The 23,752-nt window shown below is 29.5% G+C and overlaps 1 protein-coding gene across 2 annotated transcripts in view; it reads left to right on the top strand.

Moving 5' to 3' along the window:
• LOC143197179 (uncharacterized) overlaps nucleotides 1–23,752 on the top strand; it is a 467,772-nt gene that overhangs the window by 15,106 nt on the left and 428,914 nt on the right. For both annotated transcript variants that reach the window (XM_076405426.1, XM_076405415.1), the window contains exon 2: nucleotides 18,347–18,392. In XM_076405426.1, the coding sequence (XP_076261541.1) occupies nucleotides 18,347–18,392 (46 nt within the window). The remainder of the gene's footprint in view (nucleotides 1–18,346; nucleotides 18,393–23,752) is intronic.

The raw sequence follows: 23,752 nt of genomic DNA, 5'->3' as shown, positions 1-23,752 counted from the left end.
TCAGTTAAAGCAGTTTTTAAATCTGTGAAGTAATTGCATTTTATGTATGCCATACGTCTTTGCTATTTTAAAAAATATATCGTATTAATACTATGTTACATATTTACCTTTAAAAAAAGGATATTCACACACAAAAGTTTTTATAAAGGAAAAATCAAATTGATTACCATTATTGATTTTGCCATCATTAAAAATTATTTACGAGACATATGTTCATTGCAACGTGCTGAGGACATATTAATAACACAAAATTGAATTTTCCAAAACGAAATTTCCAAAGCACGGAAGAAGACTAGAAATATTCGATCTCTAAGCAAAATAATGACGGTGATATACTTGGATTATTTTGAAAATAATAAATTCATTTATGTCAACTTCTTCTGTTTCAACTGTACTGTCCAATCAAAACGAATACTTATTTAGAAGTGATAGCAATAGGCCTTTTGAAAAATTAGCAAGATTGCCAATGCCAATTAATCAACTTCCCTAAATTGGACACAAAAGTTATTTTAAGATTTATTTTAAAAAGTCTCACTGTCTACCATTTAGCATTTATTTTTTATATTTTCATAATATGGAATAAAGTGTAATGTTATGAAGTACAACGTTAAATTTTTTCCAATTTTTTCTTGTAAGTATTTTTCTTTTGCTTAAACTTGACACTGTGGCCGAATTTCTTAATCCCTTTCCTTGTTGCAATTAAAAACACTACAGTATCTGTATTTACATAAGTATAATTTTATTACCAATTGCCAATATAATATTCAATGTTATATGCTGTTATTAATAAAATGATAAAATCGGGAGTCGTTCGGTACCCATAAATAACCTAAAAAGTGTTAAAAAAAATTATGTAGGTATTTGGCATTCTTATAGAAGTGTTCGAACCCGAACTATCGATATTATATGTACGATGAGATGTCAAAATCTCGTCCTTTTCTCCGTATAATGTCAGTCCCCAATAAATCTCCAATCTACATGAAATTCTCCTCAGATTGGGAATTCCCCACAAGTTGGTAACGCTGATTATTATTCAAAATTTCTCTATCTGAAAAGTAATTGAAAATTAAAGTTTATTTTGTATACAAACATAAATTTTATTCATCAAAATCAAAGAAATGTTTTAGCTAAAAATGTATGTATCCATCTTTTAATTTATAATTTGTAATAATAAATGTATTAATAATTTTATTGTCTTCAATGATAAGCACCGAATAAATACTCGCTTATAAATTTATTTCAATCCACACAGATTTTTTAATTATATTAAATTTGAAACTAATTATTAACCAATTATAAATATAATATATGTACCTAATACGCAATATGTGTATAGTGTGCAATAAGTTTCGTGTTCGTTTAAACCTAAAGAAATTCAAAAAATCTTTGAATTCAATATACTAGTGAACAAAATCTCAAATCATAATACATTAACTAAATAGACAGCTCCTTGAAACGCTTAATTTGATGGGTTAGAACAGGTTTGTATCTCGTCTCGATAAGAAGAAAGAATTATTTCTCGTCCGTATTTGGACACTCTCACCTAGAAAATTAAGAATTGATGTTTATGGTGCCGTATTATTGCAGCATGGATAAACATTTTGATTGCTACCATATTTTTAAATCCTTTGGAATGCCTATGATTTTCCGATTGAAGCTAGTTATCAATTAATTGGTTATATTAGGCTAATTGGTTAACGATGTCTTCATTTTCGGGTAACAAAGCGACAGATAATTAATTAAATAAGCATTTACATCATGAATATGTATTCATCTTTTTATATATTTGATAATATAGTAATAAATTTGTTTTTATGTCTTGTCTACATGAATGATCGTCTTGACGGTGGGCGTCTTCGCTATTAAGCCTACCGACTAGCCAATTACCAATTTATATACCATCCCAGAAGACATTTGGTTCTATTCAACCTGGGTATGGGTAGAGATAGTTGTTTCTTGTCCGATTTTACGCTGATTCCTGGAGACATTTACAATTACAATCACAAATATAAAACACGCATAAAACCTACACGCCCTGCGGGACTCAAACCTGTGACTATCTAAGCAGTAGGAGGGCTTTCCTGTTGCCTTAACCACTACAGCTTCCAAGCCAGCAAAAGGTTGGAGTTAAGGTTAATTTCATAAATAAAATAAATATGTAATTATTAGTGTGATGGTCATAATCCATAATTATTTAATGTTTTAAATAATTGAATTAGGATTTGTTTATTTTATTTATATTAGTCCAAGAACCAAAGTAAGCACGAAAATAAGACAGAAGAAAAACTAGTGCTAGACACATAATAAAACCGATTATATGCATCAAAAAATGCCTTATGCTATCCGAAATTAGTCAATAGTGTTCGCCAAACATGAATTGAGTAACGCTAAAAAAGAATTTGTAATGCAAGTACCTCGAATTTAGTTCTAAAAATTTTAACACAAAAACTGTCGCACTTATATTTGAAGGTGCTAATATATCCGAACGGCGAAGGTGCTGCTGAACGTTTTCTCAAATGCGGATGTAGTGATGTGATAACAACAGGGGTTGTGTGACTAGGGTGCCTGTGTTGACTTGTGTCCCAATTATAGGTACTATTAGATAACGCCAATAGTATCAACGATTTCTTTATGGCATTCGTTATGGCTTTATATGCCTTAAACGACCAAAATGGGGTCTGTTTCTTATCATTCTGCAAACACTACCCTCGTGGAACTTAAATGGTAAATAGTTAACCGTAATTTCGTCTAAAAATAGGCCATACAGTGGTAAGAGGAAGAAGTTCTTGGGTGTGTATAGGGGAAGCTATGAAAACTATAAGCTAAATGTTTTGAGAACTAACACGTACCATTTAACAGTTATGTTCAAATATTGTAACAAACTATTAAAATAGTGAGAAATGTCGTAAGAATATTTTATTTAACAACAAATATTTGAGGTGCTTTGAACCTCATCAATGATGTTTAATTTTTGATAAATACCGTTAAAATTTTCACAATAATATTTAAAATAATAGAATATAATTAGTTGTATTGGATTGGATATTATATCTTAATTATATAACATTTCAAAAATATCATATGTGGAACAAAATATTTTATCGTCGTATTTCTTTTTCACAGATCTAATAATCATCAGCAGTGGTTCATTTCTTTTTTTAGTTTTACCATAGTAATTTTTTTCCTTATAAATGAATGCTAACCTGTTGATACATAACCGGTATAAATAAGCTTTAAATAATGAATAATGACGATATATAGTTAATGATATTCGTATTTCTTTGAACAACACTAACTGGTATTTTCTAAGAACTAAATAATAAAAGACAAGGACAACAGTAACAAGATTAGTTGAGAATAATTTCGTAAAAGTAAATAATTTCGTAAAAAGAAAGCAGTAAAGGAAAACATGTATTCATAATATTTTTATGAAATATTTGAATTTAACGGATATATGACATTTCGGTAGGACCTGAACATTGTTATGTGTGTCAGAAAATATATTTAAATATCTGATACGATAGTGTTATGCTACAATAGATTAACCTAATTTACAAAAAATATTTTCCAAAAGTAGATTGAAACTATATTGTAAGTGAATGCCTTATCATAGAGAACATTTTTAATACTGTTTGAACTGGACAACCCAAGTTAAGTTGCCACTTCCTATAAAGCTGGGCCTGGTTAATTTAAAATAGCCTAATTTTAATATCATCATATAACAAAATTACAAGAGCTATACAATAAGTACTTAGTCTAGGCTAGAGATACTGATCGCAAGAACTGAACAATCGTTATTTTTTTTAGGATACATTATTCGGTAACATCTCCGAATTTGGCGCATGCTCATATTGGTTCCATTTAATTTAAAAACAAAGAATAATCCGAGTTTGGCGCATGCGTATATACAGCTTTATTTACTTATTTTTTATCGTTGATTATTAGATTTAATGTCGAATATATTCAGCAAGTAATTAGGTTCAGGAGATAAATAAAAATTGTAAAATTTTGGAAATAACACATTTTATTTAAAAAAAGTGTTGAATAAAACGAAATAATAAAAATATAATTAATATATGTTCAACTATTATATTTTTATAAAAACATCATATTACACATAATTATTATTTTTTATAAATAAAAATACACAAATATGATAAATAATTAATTTAATGTTGAAACTATGTATAAGGTGAGATAAACATTGAAAATTTTTAGAAATAACACATTTTATTTAAAAAATTATTGAATAAAATGAAACAATAAAAATAATTTTTATATGCCTTTCTATTTTTATAATAATACCATATTTAAATAAATTGACATATTTGAACAATTAACAAGAACTCCAAAAACTATATAAATAAACATTACTATAAAAAAGACCAAAATCGTTTAGATCAAACACAGCCAATATAGTTAAAATGAAACGAAAAAGCCACCACTGTATATGAAAGCAGTAACATGTTCCTAAAAATCTCCAAATATTATCGCTACTATTCTTGATCCCCAAACCCCATTAATAAATTAACTACCTCGAGATTTCGATTAACACATTGTACATTTACTAGTCTAAAAGAAATTGATGATCGTATTTTAAAGCTGAAAGACATCTCAGTCAATACATCATTATATTCACAAAACAATAATTTATTTATCTCTACTCTATATAATAATGCATTGTATTTTCCTTGCCAATAGATCACTAGGGTGTGGTTGATGTGAATTTTATATTTTGATTATTTGATCCAGGTCTACTTTTGTTAGCAAATTTAATTATTTCAAAGTATCACGGTAGACTGTTCTATACCTCAGCAACATGTTGCTTAATTTATTCTCTGATTCTCTGAATTTCACATTCTTCGACTTTTACTCTCAACAAATTCTAGCGACATCCTAGCTACAAAACAAAATTTAACTCATTACTAAAATATATTATGTTTAAAATAAATGTCTAATTATTACTAGTTACCACAGTTTCTGCTACTATTCTTGATGGACAAACCTCATTAATGACTTGACTACTTCCAACACAACAAGAATCATTTTCTTCTCTGTTCTTGTTATCATTAAATTTTGGCATATGTTGATACCTATTCCAGGTCGATGAAAATGATATATTATGCATTTGGCAGCTAAAATTCCCACTATAAATAAAATTGATCCTGTATGGATTTTATAACTTTTAAAAAATTAACCTTACATTCTGCACTTACCCTTATTTTTTCATATTTTAAAACCAATGTATGCTAGACCATCAAGAATAATACAGCAATTTAATTATTATTATAGATATATTATATTATATTATAGAATTATTAATGTAACACAAAATCTAAATATTCTAGATTTTTTTGTTGTTTTGAACTGATCGACCGTACAAATCGACTCGACAAGAATGAACCGCCGTTAGAAGAGGAACACAATGTAGTTTATTCTTTTCTATGATTTATTCAATGCAGGAGAGTGCGCATACGCCAAATCCGGAAATTTTGGAGAATAATGTATCCTATTATTTTCGCAATCTGTTCACTGTTGTTCTTAAAATATGTGGAGATGAATACCACCTAAAATTATATCCCGTAATATCATGTCATATCATCAAATCATCTAAGAGCTTCATGTGTCAATCAAGTTATTAGTAGTAACAACGAAGTATATATCGTTCTCCAAGTTGTTTAAATTACAAAATTTCAGCCTAAAAGTAAAACCATTAATGAACTTTTTAATTTCGACAAATATCTGCTCATATATACACGATAAATTAACAGTGTTCATTCACTTTTGATGTATGCTATGATATTCTTCGCATAAAGACAAAATATAGCAAAATATCGGTATATTTTGGGTCTGACAAATTTAAAATACCGAAACGAACATTTAAATAATCGAATATTTAAATTAACACATTAAATTCTCAATATTTTAAATATAAATTAAAACACATACGTTCCATTGATCGTGGTACCCAAAAACGTTAATATTGGCAGACACAGAATTGATTTGAAATTAAAATTTACATGGTTTGTTGGATAAATACGATATTTTGATTTCTAATATATACTTGGTCGTATATGTGGCGTATATAAATACTTGGTATCCTCATGGATTTTAACATAGTTTTTGCTTGGAAATATTGTTGTTACACGGTGTCCTGTAACTATCATGTCAATTGAGCGATTCCTTTAAGTCTACCAATGAATACAAACAATATACAGTATATTAAGAACATAAGAATGTTGGATAACAACCTACAATATCCGTAATAATATATATGGAACTGTGTGAATATTATTTGTGATCACCGAAAGCTCATCTAAATGCAGGCTGAAGGATAAGGACATAGCTTCAAAACCTTATTTCAATAGGCACACTTTTCTAGTTTATTCTGCCCACTACATCACCAAGAGTTTATTTTTCTCTTCCAGAGGTAATCAGACCATTGATATCTCCATATCAGTCATACCAATTTTAGAACTTATCTATTGTGTAGATACAGCTAGTTTATAATATAATATTTCAGCAGTATATTCATGTCAAATATAGGTTTTTAAACTTTACCTTCTAGTATGTATTATTGTGTTGAAGTACATAAAACATTTTTTGTTAACCTAAAAATAAGTTACTGAAAACTCACTGCGTGTTTTTTTCTCGATAATACAGATTATCCAATGAAAAAATGAGAACTTGGATATAGTTGACAAAGTATGTCTTGGTTAATCAAAGAAAAAATCAGAAATTAGTTATTGGAAGCTCAAACTTAACCAAACAATTACCTAGGATAGCTAATAGTACATAATTGTTGTAACTAATTGCAATTATTAAGCTTACTTATGCATTCATTTACTTATTTTAAAAGGCTTTTCAATTATTTCTAATTGGTGGTAAATCATAAACAGTGTCTTATTAAAAATATAGCAGACAGCATAATCTTTGAAACAAAATTGACACCTGCGAGGTAAAAGGCAGCTGTTTTAGTATTATTATCTTTTATAATGAGTTGCGATTTTACATAAACAGGTATAACAGGTGTATGAAATTAATGAAGTACAATCATATTGACAACATTGTTAGTTTCAGGTGATTTTACGTTCGGTATATACCGGGATCGTTCATAAACTAAAATGTTTTGTTGTGTGCTTTATAACTCTTTATATTTTATTTATGTATTTAGTGTTTCAAACAAAACATCCAATAGTTTATTTTATTTAATGTTTACCATGTTATTCCTCAATATTTAATTCCAATTTTTCCAAATTTAGTTCTAGGTTCTAGGTTAGATGTTCTTAGTATATTTTTAATTAAAATTTATTTCACAAGCAAGATGTGTGCGATAAATACATCTGTTAATATTTCTAACAGTAATAGCTTAATAGTGATACCTATATACTTTATATAAGTGTGGTTTACATCCCTACAATCTTCTGATTTCCTGCCGTTGTTTAGTAGTTCCTTTACTTCCATATCGCTGTATAATAAACCTTCTTCATGTTTTATAGCGAAATCTTGGTTAACTTTTGTTGGATCCATTTCATTTCGAGGTCATCGTGCAGTTCTTCGTTAGTTTTTTTTGGCAGCATTGACATCACGCGTAACTCTATATTTGCACAACAAAAGTCATAAGAGTGATAACTCTCTTTGATTTTTCTGTTAATCAGTATTGTTTTTTAATTTTGAGTTTCATCCGCTCAGTTTTGTCTAATGTGATGCTTCCCATTTAATCTACCATCGAAATTAATGCGTAGCTATTTTGCCGAGTCTGCTTGAGGAATTGTTGTATCCTTCAAGTGATATAATTAAGTTTATATCTTTTTTGTCGTAATGCATGATTGACATAGACATATTTTATGCTTTAAATATTTTTTAGTTTGCAGTTCTACCATTTGTAGTTCATATATTGCTCTACGTGGAGATATATCTACCTGTGAGGTTAACCATTTTGGTTGAGTAGTATATATATATATATATATATATATATATATATATATATATTATGTATTTGTTTATACTAAGAAAATCAACATTAATATAAATTTTATACCAGGGAATCAATAAGGTATTCCCTTGCCTCACATTTTTCAAAGAATGAAACAAGTGACAACATTTCTATTTTGATTGTTCAAAAACTACTAACCTTTATTTCTTCGCATCGCGTCACAGAGGTGTGGTATATTTAGCGATAAAGTCTCAACCATGTCTGAGAACGAAAAAAAAAAACACCATAGTTGGCATATCAAGTGAAACGTTCTAATAACGGTCAAAAAATGTGTTTCGACTTGACTGAAAACGGATATAGCAATAGAAACGCGCGCACTGACGAAAAAAAATTTATGAATGCTAACAAAAAAGGTCAATAACTGAGTTAGCAAGCTGGTCCTTCAAGGTCACGTCTATTTAGCCATAGGAAGTATTGAACATGAAACAAATCTAAATTAATTGCGATTTAGTTCCTCTTTTTCGCATCGATAATTGAATGGCAATGATATAATGAAAAGAAACTTTCAATATTCAATTAGAAGTTATTCTAGGTTATATATCCAAATAAAACGTGGATATAAAGATTAATTAACTTTTTTAATTATAACATGATGTGAATTTAACACGAGATTATTCCTTCCAATAAAACATCCAACTTTCTAAAAATGTAATATTCCCTTTAAACTTGGAGCGGATTTTTCTTCTTTCTCTTTCTCACATTAGTCTTAATTAGTCTTATTAAAAAGACAGAATGCTCCCATGCGTCGGAACATGTAACCGAATCAGCCTGTTAAATTCGATTTGTGTTGGTACAAGTCAGTTCTGTCGTCAAAGGTCTACAAAATTCTTCAAAACATTAGTGATAATAGTTAGAGTTTACACGCCGGCAAACGTTGTAAACCAATATTGTAAGTTAATGCGGCAACATTTTAAAGTGCTGATGTCATACATTTTGATGACGTGCATTGGCTAAGAAGTAATGCATCCAATTTTGGCTGAAAAATCATCTTTCAGCAACTACGCGCATTTTTTCGATGAGCTATGTTAACAAGCATAACTATAAGAGATGATGGTAGTAAATCCACAAAGAGTTGGTCATTATCTGTTGTCTGTACTTTTTATCAGTTTATTGGCCATAGCTGTCAATGTTAAGTACTACAGAATGATGATAAACAACACACATGGATTTTAATCATGTCAGTATCTTGGGTTTTACACTTATTATCATATGTTATTAATACCACGGTACCATTCCATGGCATGATTTGACCGTGATTTGAGTTCCAAGTGTGAACTGTGAAACCTGTGAAGTTGGTAAAACACATATGTGGACTATAATATATTCCCTGTTAGATTTCGTACTCGATTAATAGGCGATTTAATATAATCGGCGTCTAGATTGTGATTCAAACCCAGTGCAAGGACATTATTAATAGTTGTCTAAGGTTTGTTTGAGTTTGACACAATGAGATGTTAAAGGGGCTTTTGTTATTGTCAAATGCTATCATCATTACTATTACTTAAGTACATTTTATAACAATGATACGCTTTATTAGATCTTTTTGCGTTAATTCATTATTAAAAGTAAATTAAGGAAGGTATTATGCTTTACGATATTTGCCTAAATAAAGATGATATTTATTAAACCATGAAATGCACTGAAATGCATCTATCTTTGTTTCATCCACTTTATTGATATTACAATTTATTGGAGTTTGGAATGCAATACACGATAATGAACGATTAACGGTCGACGACAAGGGACAATAAAACACGGACTCCATGCATTTATAATAAAGATGAAGTTGGTATTTATTTTCTAATCACGTTTCCGATCTGTTTAATGTAAGCGCTTGTAAATTTCATGTGATGCCGACAAAAGATCTCGTTCCCCTCAATATAAAAAGTTTTTTTCTTGAGATAAATAAGTAAATATTTCTTTACTAGCTTTTATATAATTATTTTGGCTTTGCAATCTATTTCCATTTAATGTAAGTTGGTAGATTTTTTTATAAATATTGTGATTTTTGTATACATTTTTGATTGATTACATATCTGATAGTCAGTTTAGAGAAATTAAGTAGAATCAATGAATTTTTATAGTGATGTTTTGTGTTTGACATTTGATACGATGACATTTGCTAATTATCGAACAATTATCCATGCAAAAGGCAAAATTTAAAAAGCCGCCACAAAGCAAGTTAGGATACTGATATCGACCAAGAAGATATTCCAGTGCAAAAAAGTGAATAAAGAATTTTTGACATTCAAAAGAAATTGTGGTTAAGTCTTTATATACTAAATCAACTGTTTTTTTCTATTCAATATACTTATTCCAAGGATCCTTATAATTTATGGATCTTATAATTGAAGTAATTATTAAGAAGGCCTGCAAAATACTCCTTAATGATAAATACTATTACCTTTCTATTTTATTAAAATCGTTTCTGCTACAGGAGCTGAATTTAGCGAATAAGCTGAACGTTGGACGAACTCCAACTTTGGTGCCTTTTAGCGTTGTTGGACAAGTTTGCTATTTTGATACATATTTATCCTATAAACAGAGTTTTTAGGAATTTTTACATTTGCCCCAAAAGATTACAAAAAAACTACATTTGATCTCCATCCATAATTTCTAGATAATAACTTGTATGGAAGCTAAAGTCCAATAAAATTAATTGTTAATTGTGAATTATAGTGTAAAATTGTAAAATTCGTTTTAAACCCGGACAGCATCTGAATGAGAAGGAATCATTTTATCGTACTTAAAAATATATAGGATGCTGTCTGATACGTTTGAACATGTAACCGGATTAGCCTGTAAAATTAAGTTTGGATTGGTACTTATCAGGGACAACAATTAGATGCTATAAACCGGTTAATGTTGTAAACCAAAACTCAAAATAAAGTTGATGCTGCAACATTACCACATCATGACATCATATATTTAGATGCTGTGAATTGGATGTGGCTAGTACGTTGGATATTTGATACTATTTAAAGCAACTCTTGAATGTGTTTTTCGAATTTAAATTCAACTGAATGCGATTCTTGATTAATGCAACACCTACGATGCACATAAATTTATGCTGCACTTATAATTATTGTGCGAACTTATTGAAAAACAATTAAATGCTGCTATTAAAAAGATGCTAACATTATTAGTATAGTATTAGCACAATTAATAACATTTTTAGAATCATTAATTTAAAAATATTTCACATATCCCAATATATTTTTAGTTTTTTTGTGAGTCAAAAATACTATAAAAACAACCGTATCACTTTCACTAGAAAAAAAAACTAAGCTACTCTAATTACAATAGAAAATAGGCAACCTGTTACAAAACCGTACAAAAACCACAATAGAACCGATCTTAAATATAGATCACCGAGTTTCAAAATCTTTTAAAAATAATCTTCATACTGTTTCCTGGACAGTCGAATGCTTTTAAGCCATGTTTTTTAATAATCCTTACAACCGATAATGTTTTAAAGCTAAACTACTCGTAACAAGAAAAAAACTTTAATGATTTGTTTTTGTTTATGTATCATCTGCTGCTGATTGAATCTTGTACGTATTGCTTTTAACTTTTAAGTAGAATCTAAACATAATAATTGGAGATTATTTCCGATCTTGTGCAGATGTTTTAAATATCCGGTCTTATAATATTGCGGCATGTCTTTTTCAATTTATTTGGAGTGTTCAAGCTGAGAAAACACAAATTATTTTATTTGGTTGTTGTCAACCAGTCAAGTTTTTACAGACTGTAAAACTAACGTTATATTCTAAATTTAATTTAATGTTAGTTCGGGTAAGTGACCTTAGTTAATTAATTGTTTTACATATCTCTGGTTGTATTTTTCGATATACATGGTATGTATTATAATACTTTCGGCTATAAAATACTGCGCTTTATTAACAGATCTAAAAGATAAAAACCAAATATTCTCATGAAGTGCATTAACATAAGGTTAATATTACGGTACGGAATGATATATTTTTTGGCGGTTATGGGTATATTTTTCCATGTTCTTTGGAATGAATTATTCATGACTTTTTTATTTTGCAAAAGAATTACAAGGATATACGATCTTCAAATATAGAAATTATATAATAATATATATATGAATTCATATTTATTTTGTATTGTGCAATTATTATTTATCAAATTTACTGTAATAACACCTTCGAATACACTTTTTAAAAATAACAAATTTAAATAAATTAAAGAAACGGGAATGTTTGAACTCCAGTTCTTTCCATTAATATATTCATGACATGTAGAATATAACTCCATTAAATGATTTCCTGTACAAAATATCGTATTCTAAACCTTACTCTAAAGTTTATAGTACTTCCAGTGTGCACTAACTAATGGGATACACTAACAATATTTCGATATATTCTAGAGGATTCTAGATTCTACAGGGATATCGCGTTGTATCACTTCATTAGAGATACAGTACAGAGCACAATGGCGGGCAACACTGTATAATGAACTACCTTGTTAACTTGATAACTTGGATTTACGTTCGATGAGCCATTGGATATAATTCCAAGTTCCTTTTGTTTTGTATGTGCTTCTTCCTAGTTAGTCGTAAAATATTTAGCATCATTTGACTGAGGGATTTGACAATTATTAATGTTCATTAGTGAGCATATTCTTCTACGAAGAGTGAAACTTACATGGAAAGATTTTGTTTCGTTTGCTTTGATTCGTCATGTGTTCAGCCGCACTTGTATTTTATCAAGGCGTGTTTGGAGTTTCTTTGATGCTATTATTGAATCTTTGTCTCATTCTAATACTACCGTTTCATCTGTATATGTTGCAATGCTTTTTATGGGCAGCAGATCGCTGTATATAGGTGATACCACCTAGTACACTGCCTTTTGGAACTCCTGCATATATTAGATGTAATTCATTGTGTTCGTTGTCTTGTTTTATGATAAAATCTATGGTCTATCTGAGAGATAATTTTAGTAACTGAAAGGGAGAATGAGGAAGAAGTTTATTTAATATAACCTGCAAATCAGTATGCCATACTTCATTATAGCGTTTGCTTTGGACATTATTGATAATAAACTTATAGGCCATAGTCTATTCAAAGTTATTTTTAGTAATGCGGCATGGATATCTGTGACGTCGAAGCATTGCAATATTGCCGCAGTTTTAGCTCAATTTGGCTTTGATATACAAGAAAATTCTAATCTAAATAAAATAATTGAACAAAAATGTTATCAAATATAAGTTATTTTAACATTATAGTATATATATATAAACTACAGTTAATTATACAGCCACAATAATTTATAGTTAAAACCACCTAACGCTATTGCATTAAAAAAATTGTATACGTCTGACAAACGGACGTTGGCCGGTTATCAGACGTACGCAAAATTATTCAAAATATTAGTTATTATTACTACAGATTAAAAATGGACAAACGTTATTTTAGCGCTTTGATTATTTTGATAAATTTTAAATGGCTCCCTAATATATGATATCATTTCATTTGAAAATGCCGAAAACAATAGATAGTCAGGGTCAAAAATTGATTGCGGCTCTAATAAAATATTTCGAAAAAGAACGAGATAATGGATGCCCTCTTTTGCCTATAATTTCCGTTAGAGAGATAATTATTGACGATATTAAATAATATAAATTCCTACAATTTTATTGATTCATATTCTATAATTTCTACATTCTAGTTTTCTCCGGTTCGAGACGAAATACTGAAATATGGTCATTCATTCGTATGTTGTTCTTTCCTATTTTCGTTCAACATATTCATAGAGCTCCATTGGATTATTGCTATTTCTAACCCTTATAAACACATAATACGTAATAGAAAATTATTAAATATTAACAGAATTAATCGACAACACAATAAAAACCGTTTGCTTACGTAAAGGGGTCATAAGTTAAACAATTTAAATGGATGCCTGATAACTGCGAGCTAAGGTCAATTTTCGCGCCTAACAACCAGTATTTTTGCAGTATTTTCATTTAAAATATCAGTATGTTGCTTGAATAACATTAAAGCGTATCACATTGTTTTGTGCGACGGTGTCTTTATCAAAATTGTGCTGTATAGATATGCTAATTGTAATTGTTAAGTGAAAACTTAACAATTACGACATACCGTATTGGTCATAAATGAGAAACTTTCAGATAATATACATTTTTATTATTAGTTTGACATTGTGTGTCAACAAAAGTGCATAGAATCATTGGTGTGAAGAAAATAGTAATTGTTTTTCAAAAATTTTGTTTATTTTAACCAGAAGCTACTAATTAGTTCTACATGCCTCTATATTAATGAAAGAATTACAGTTGAAAATTAAAAAATTATTGATTGAAAGATAATAAACCAGAACAAATTTAGATTTTCAATTGTATTTAAATTTGGGATCTATGGTGGCTATGCCAATTTGAAAATTGACACTTCGGCTGGAATTCAAGCTCTTAATATTGTCATCCTCAAGTTGAAAAGCTTTGGGCAATAAATACTAGTGTATTTATGCCGCACTCGCCTTGATTATGCATTGATGCAAATTCAACAAAAGAGTAGCAATAAATTAATTTGTAAATTAAGATTGTACTGACTATAGCTAATGTATAAGAAGAATAACGTTTAGAAGGTGATTTTGTATATCTATTATTGAACCTTCCATGATCTGAATCTTTAACCCATTTTATTCCATCTAATCTACATAATTTATTTCACTGGTCATAATTCTTTAGGGTAAATGAATGAATGCTCGGTGAATGGAGGTTATTCGTTATTCGCCAACTATTCGTTATCGGGTTCTAGTTGGCGCTGCTGGCACTCCGCCCGTGTTCAACATCTGGGATTATATTTCTGGGTATTGTGTGGACCGTTATTCCACGATGTGAATTCGACATGCCTCAAGGTCGCTACAATTCCAATTCACATCCTCCGTTGCAAATTTCAATGAAGCTAACGGCTAAGGAACTCACTGTAAAAATGAATACATTTCTTTGAATTAATTGTGTATTGTATACTTTTATTATTAATTGATATTCACCATTCATTGACTATGGATGTTTATATTTGAAAATTTATATAATTTTCAATTGATATTGAAATTGTATTTTGCCTCAATTCATTGTAGAATAACCCACTCTTCCCAACAAAATCTTATAATGCAGTTTTGTTAGTTGAGGTATTAATACTAAATGAATACCTAAAACTTATTACACTTAATACCTCCTTTATATTTGATTGCATTAGTTTTCAGTTAATAATGTTGGGTTTGCGTCTGTCCAATTAAAACAAATAAATTCACTATTTGTCCTACGAGGTACTGATATATCAACGAATATTATTCCTGCTACTCTGACGAAATTAACTGAAGGATACACCCTTTTTCGTTTATATTTTCATTCACTATGTTATCAAAACAAGTTTCTAACATAAGTTTTATATATAACAGTGAACGTTTCAATATTCCCAATGATATGTTATAAAATATACGATTTTTTAGGCTAGAATACAAATTTTCCTGAACTTAAATAATCTTAGATCTTTGTTATTACTTAATTAATTCTGCTTAATTGGTTATCTGAATATTTACAACGCTTAGGGTTATTTATTAAAATATTCCAGCTGCTATATTCATTTTATGTGATCTTTAATTGGACACTTACATATGTATGGAAATATAATTAAATGTTTCTTATTTTAAAATTGACTTGCTTAGGTAAAATAGTAAAATTTTTTATCATGGTATACCATTTCCTTATCAGTTTCTGTTAATTAAAAACGTTATTATTCATCCTTGTGCCTAACTTACATGACGTTTAACGTTTTCTTTTCTCATTCTCTTCGCTAAAGTGAATTACATCAATTTTGTATCTAACATACTGGGAAAAACGTATTATATCAACAGTTTGTGTCGAATAAAATTGTAAATAGCTGACTATTAAAAACGTGTTTCTGTTTTCAGTTTTAAATTCGAATATATTTTTATAAGAATTATGTGCTTTTAATGCCCTTGGAATTTAAGCAATGTATTATGTGAATGTATAATTCTACGAAAATTGATCTCCACGGATCTAATGTCTACTTCAAGTTTGTTACAGCCAACCAGGTCAAACGGCTTCAAGTTTTCCAAAATAAGCTCCTCAGGAGAATATTAAACGCTCCATGGTTTGGCAGAAATAATCAAATTCATAGGGAAACTGACACTCCAGCAATCAAGCACTTCATATCTCAATCATTCCACAAACAACAACACAGCTCAAGTTCTTCTGAAAACGCGCTTGTTCGCGAGCTGGTCGAAATACTGGGAGCTTAGCACCGCGTTACCGCTAGGCTCCTAACCCCCCCCCCCCCCCCAGGGTGAAACAGTTACAGTCATAACTCTTGCCCCCATACAGTATCGAGTTGTGTGTTAACTCAGGTTCGCGAATCAATGGAATCGCTGGGTCCTCGTGCCCAGTAACGGCTGCCCGATCAGCGGCGGCCATATCCCCAAATTTAATGCAGTAGCTGTAGCGAGCCACAGGGGTCAACCGTGAGGCGGTTTCGGTTTAGTGTATTGGTAAGCCCAGAAGCAGTCTCACATAACACGGTCCAACTTGTCACTCCAGGTCAAGTCCCCGCGACCAAGCATGCGTCATGCATTCCACCGCCTGGTTTTAGGCCAGATCAAAAAAAAAATCTACGAAAATTAAATACTGACTGACAAGGGTTGAGAATTATTTCAGTACCTGTACATGTTAATTAGTAAATATTGTTAGCCTATATATCGACTATATGTTACCTTATGATTTTTTAAGCTTAGAGGCATTGTACCTATATCATTTTTGGAAAAAAATACTTTTTTGTAATGAAGCTTACCTTTGAATAATCAAAACAATAAATACGTATTAATTTCAAATATTTTGATACGGTTAACTGAACATTCACAAACTAATTCTAATTTATCTTTGGTCATCAACATGAAATTGTTTTGAAGTGTCCAAATCAGTCTTTATTTCTAATAGGGGATGCTGCTTGTTCTGCAGGGTGCTTGAATAAAATAGGTATAATTCTCGGCGAATTTTCTTAATGAATTTTAACATGAAACTCAACATATTTACCACTACAATATAGAAAGTTTTATTTCGATGAAGCAATAATCAGTGAATAGCAAACTCACTTATACCACTTGCTTATAGATGCGTTACCAACATAAACTACACACAACCCGTATAGATAAAACAATATGCGTCCGAACTTGCATATATTCTCAATGTATTTTTAGTTTAATTATTAAATATACTCCGTCAACTAATTCTGAATTGTCTATTTTTTAGTAACATGTTAATTAGAGGCAAAATATTTCTAGTGAAATTAATAGGCAATTTGATATAAACTAAAACACCATACAATGCCATAATGCAAAACATTACACTACAATGTCATAATATTTCATAATTGACAATATACATCTTTACTGTTTTTATTTTCTTGTTATTATAATAATGACCCAATCTTGAATTAGACATAAACAAAAGCATTTTTTCTATTTATTTATATTAAAATAGTCAACTACAAGCCAACCAAAAAGTATATTGTACTGTCCTAATTTTTTAAGTAATAATAGTTTTAATTCCTAATTAAAATTACTAAGTCATAAGAACTGAAACGTATAAATAAATAATAATTTTGGTTATCTAAGAAAAGACTAAGTAATAACTGTATGTTTGATATATTAAAAGTAGGAACAAATACATTGGCCAGCCAATGATAAGTAATTGATGGATATAACAGTGGTGGTATGGGTTAGCAATTTTATGTATTACCTCACTGCTTTTGGACTCGAATTTTTAGGGCAATTATTCTTCTACAGATGAAGTGAATCATTGTTATAAACTTACAAATATTACGGAATAAAAACACATTTTAACTTACATTAATTGTATTGAAATCAAATCCATGAATTATACACATTGTAGTGTCAAAGATATGTACTCAATTTCTGGTACTAACATCCATCACATAATGATGAAAATATAGTTAAATTATGGTGGAATGATATTACATAAAAATGTATTTTATTCTGAATTTTAAACAAAATAAATTGTACATTTTTTGGAGAAATTATCGAAAGTAAATGACATAAAACTATAAAATGCTCAAATCTTTTGAAATATAGCTATATAAATTCCAACTAACGGAATCTAAAACTGACGGTTAACGTAGCGTCGAACATTATGTTATGTTAGCAGTTTGGTAAAAGAATTATATCTCAGGTGTGACGTAACGCCACTTCGTCAGCATCGTTATTCTAACCCGCATTTCTGCAAGGTAATTTATTTTTTTCTCTGAATATAACCTTCTACCTTTTTTTCTAGTGGAAATCACGCTGGTGTGTCATGCGCAAACTGTCGCCAGTTGCAGGTAATTTTGATTTTTCTTTTATTTGAAATAAAAACGAAATGCTCAATATTTAAAAACAATACGGTTTTATGGTCATTCAGATACAATTAATTAACCAGCAAAGTTAGATTATCTCATTATGCTTAATAATTTGCACTATTAACATTTTGTTATCTGTGTTTTTATTGTTTTGTTCACCCGTTAAGAGGAATTATGGTATCTATAATGTATGAAGTAATTTTTTTACTTGTTTTCATGAATGATTGCTACTTCTGCAATAAATAAGATGTCGAGGACAGCTCTTAATTGCCTCTGCGTCGTATCATTCATTTATAATTCTTACTATAAATAGAAGAATAAAACTGTAAACTTGCGTGAGGTCTAGACAGTTCATAATTTTTGTTATGATTATGCAATTTGAAAAAATTTCTGTATATTTAACCGACTTCAAAAAAGGTGTTATGTTCGACTTTATATTTTTTTAATGTTTCTCCGTCAAATATGGACCGATTTTCAAAATTCTTTTTTTATGCGAACAAATTTTATGGAAGTGCACCCTACTTCCGAAGTGGTCCCGTCGGAACCAAGTCAGGATCTTTTAGGGGGAAGGGGGAAAAATCGATGGAAACCAGGCAAAGTTTTCACATATTTTTTTATCTAATATAATCCTATATTTGGGTGTAATATTATTGCTGAACTGATGTAATGAAACAAACAACAATAATAATATAATTTTGTGACATATACAAAAAAATTATATTACGAACAAAACAAATCTAATTTGTTGCTCGACTTCAAAGTGATCAATTGGTAGTAGTAAAATAATATTGTAAATAGATAAATAGGTTTAGGTAGGTATTAAGCTAATTGTGTGTATATAGTAGAATATAAAATACGTGTAGTAGATAGGCTAAATAGCTTTTTTTTATTTAGTTATTACGATTATTATAAATTCATTATAATAATTTATTACTAAGTTTGATTATATTTTAATTTTTAGTGATTTCTTTATTTATTTTATGAAGTCGGTTCAATATTTTTTTTTACTATCGTTTTCTCTCTCAGTTAACTCATGAAATATTTTACTTTATTTAAAATTAATATTAGCTTTATAGATCTTTCCCTTATTTAAATCTTTAATATATTACATTATATTTATGTTTTAAAACATGTATTCTTAGATATAATGCTAAAGACTGGTGGTTATTGTATTCAGTGTCTATCATGGTTTTCTATAATAACCATAGTAGTATTAGTATCAATAGTATGTTTAACGTTGATCTATAGTCACCAATTTTGAACTACGAAGGCCTTTCTAAAAATGAGTTTAATGTATGTTAATATTTCATAAACATTTTAGAGCTGCCAATATAGTTTTATTTCTTTCAAAAAATACATCTTTTGCATACCTGGACTGGGTTTTCTTGAAAAATAGTTTTAAAAAAATTAATTAAATTACTTATAAATTAAATTGAAATTTATTAAATTGGCAATGTTAAGGTAATAAAGATAATATTACTAGTAAACATATTACCTTTAAATGACCAGTCTGTTAGCTCATTCTTTTCATGCCCTATTTTTGGATTTAAAGTCTTGTTTATCAATGAATTTTTAAAACCCATATAGATGTATACTTTCTAACCTTTTCTCGGTCTTTTTAACAAAGTATGACATTATAACATGATGCAACTGCTAGTGATATTTGTATAGTAAAAATGAACAATAAGTGTGATAACAAAAGGACTGCATGTTATTGCATCTGATTAAAAATTATTAAATCAATTAACTTTCAAAAAATGGCTACACCTTGGCTATATTATAAAAGTAAAAATAAAACAAGCACAACACAAATTAATGTATTTCTTATCTTCTCTATAATATTGAAAAACAATTTGCGTATTGATTTTTTGCATCATCTTAGCTATTCGTCACAGAAATTGTATAATGCAATGTGAAGTAATAATAGTTATTAAGTTGTAATCTTTTGGTTGAAATTCCATTGTTTAATATATACAGCTCAGTTTCAAATGTAATTTGATGTAACGATCATATCATTGCTTTTTACTACCCTTAATCATATTCAAATAATGTTAAGTAACATCGTTATTAAAATTTATACAAATTTAAATATGCGCAACTTTATTAAAATAAAGGAGCTTGGGCTGTGAGAATCTCATTAAATTTCCTTGAAACCGCCACAACAGAGCGAAAAAAAATTGATTAATAATCTCAAAATACATTATGCGCAAACTTGACTTAATTTAATGAAGTTTTACCCCTGTTGACATTTATTCATGCTCCGAAGATATATTTTAAGTTAATAGGGGCCTAATTTAAATAAAGCCTTTGAAATTTTGATAAAATAAATAATAATACTGGAGATTCAGTCGTCTGACGATATGATAGAAGTCGAAAATAACATTTATAGCGGTAAGTTTGCTCAAGTTCTTGCTACTTTTGTTCCCCTGTAATGAGTTGTTTCGCCGAAAGTTTATTTTATTTTAAGAAGCTATTTCGTTAAGTATTCATTAAAGTTTTTTATATGTATATGAATAACAGTAATGACGATTTATTATATACTTCAATCAATTAATTTAAAAATAGTTCACTCAACATTAATCAGATTATTTCGAAAAAGTTAATTCTCTTTAGGAGTTTTATTGTCTAAAACGTAAATTAACATTAAGGTTTAGTAGAATTTGCCTTAGTTTTTAACCATTCCCATCTAGAGGTCTTTATTAGCTGCCACATTTAAATATATCGAGGAGCATTGTTACTTTGATAGTATCATTTTTATTTTAACATGTTTTTCCATTTGTACCTTTAACCTGCATCTAAACAAAAGTATTCCACTATTTCGTTATGTGGACTTTTATTGTAATTTAAATCAACCAGGTGGTAGAAAATCAACTAGAACTGCGATAAATATGAGTTAACTATTAGGTCCTAAGGTGAATGCAAGTATTTAAAATAGAAAATATACTCAGCGAATGATAAGTAATTCATGGTTTTAACATGGTGGTAGGGTTTTGTGGTGGTATGGGTTAGCAATTTTGTGTGTCACCTTACTGCTTTTAGACTCGAATTGTCAGAGCAATTGTTCTTTTACAGATGAAGTGAATCATTGTTATAAACGTACAAATATCATGGAATAACACATTTTTACTTCCTATATTATAACTTACATTAATTTTATTGAAATCAAATCCATGAATTATACACATTGTACTAAAGTCCATCATATAATGATGAAAATATAGCCAAATTATGGTGGTATGGTATTACATAAAAATGTATTTTATTCTCAATTTTAAACAAAATAAGTTGTACATTTTTGGAGAAATTATCGAAAGTAAATGAAATAACATAAAAGTATAAAATGCTCAAATCTTTTGAAATACAGCTATATAAATTCCAACTAACGGAAACTAAAACTGACAATTAACGCAGCGTTGAACATTATGTTATGTTCACAGTTTGGTAAGTATTTAAAATAGCACCTTAAAAGTTTTATTAATTTTATATGAATATGACGTGAATTACTTAAATATTGTTATTTATTAGGACAGAGCAAATTATATAAATATATTGAATACCAAACAACAATCAATAATTGGTGGTCGTGTTATTTAAACGAAAATAATCGATGAATAACGTGCACAAAACCGCAACATTCGGTTTAGTTCTCTACCGATTTGGTGGTGCGAACTTTAAATGGCTTTCGAACGATAATTGTTTGTTAATTTATACCATTTTGTGATTAAGATCAGGTTTAACCAATTAATAATTTGGTGAGAATAGGTTTTGTTTTAGTATAAGTTCAGTTTTATTAACTACAATGACAAATATGAGCTCCGGAGATGTTATAATAATTCAATTTACACACTGATTTTAAACATCGCTGTGATATCGCTATAAAAATTTTGAATATTTTGTCATAAAGCGTATACCTGAACATGAAAAATATATATTCCTTGAATCTAAAAGGAAAAATAGGTTTAATGACTACTACTATATTTACTATTACCTAAAAATCTATTCTTTCTACGTCAAATAATGTTTTTTTCTCTTTTAAAATTAAAAATAGCACCAAAATGATAACCAGTCATGTGAAGTGAAGTCTCATGTGTAGTCTTATATGTAAACTGACTGACAGAAGACTATAGCCCAAAATATCAAAGTTATTTTTAGTATTAGTATTAGTGAGATCATTTTTAGTTTGAGTTTAATTGTGAATTCTAAACCGTATAGGTGATAAGCGGCCCCTTAATAAAATATAACGTCAAACAACTCTTACATAATTATTTGTCGATATCCCACACAAGAAATTTTGAATCAAGTGGTTTAATCGAACTAACAGGTCAATTGAAAAGTCCCCGGCCTACCATAGTAAAGAACATGTTTTTCGTAAAATGATTTTTTTATTCAACATAATTCCCTTCAAGGGTGATACACTGACTATAGCGACCCTCCAAGTTTTCGATACCATTTTTTATTAAGATTTGTCCTATGCTTCAAATTAGAACTTAGTTTCGGCGATCATCTCTCCATTCGACGAAAATTTCTTCCCAGCGAGCATTCTTTTGAGATCTGAGAACAGGAAGCAATTCGAAGCCCAATTTATGAATTTTTGATACGGTGCATTGTCTTGGTGAAGCAGCACTTTCTTTTTCTTCAAATACGGCCGTTTTCCGGCGATTTCGTCCTTCAAATGGTCCAATAACGCTATGTAATAGTGGCTGTTGCTGGTTCTTCTTTTTTCAAGGTAATCAATGAAAATTATTCCATACGCATCCCAAAATACAGACGCCATAACCTTGCCATCCGACTGTTGCGATTTCCCACGCTTTGGAGCGGGTTCATCGTGTGCAGTCCACTCGGATAACTGTCGATTGGACTTCGGAGTGGAATGATGCAGCCATATTTCACAGAGCTTTCTCATATCCAAATATTCGTGAATGATATGATGTACATGTTCAGTTGATATCTTGAGAGTGTCTGCTATTTCATTCAGTTTCAATTTACGGTCATTTAAAATCATTTTGTGGATTTTTTTCATGTTTTCGTCTGTAACGACCACCTCTTTCGGGCGTCCACTACATTCACCATCTTCGATGCTCCACGTCTAAACTTAGCATACCAATCCTGGATGGTTGATTTTCCTGGGGCAGGGTCCAGCAACTCGGCATGAAGCCAAGTTTTTGCTTCAACTGTATTCTTTCCCTTTAAAAATCAATATTTTATCAACACACGAAATTCCTTTTTATCCATTTTTTCCAATAACAATAGTTGCTTCACTCAAAATGCTATAATTCACAAACTAATGATCCGACAGCTGTCAAATTTATACACGCATTATACACGCAATTAAAACAACTGAG

Source organism: Rhynchophorus ferrugineus, unplaced genomic scaffold (genome assembly GCF_030347505.1).
Source record: "Rhynchophorus ferrugineus isolate W39M unplaced genomic scaffold, kcgeb_rfMv2 rfM1, whole genome shotgun sequence".
Taxonomy (NCBI): Eukaryota; Metazoa; Arthropoda; class Insecta; order Coleoptera; family Curculionidae; genus Rhynchophorus; species Rhynchophorus ferrugineus.
Note: the sequence above shows the minus strand (reverse complement) of the source record. Positions and strands in the feature narration are given on the sequence as shown.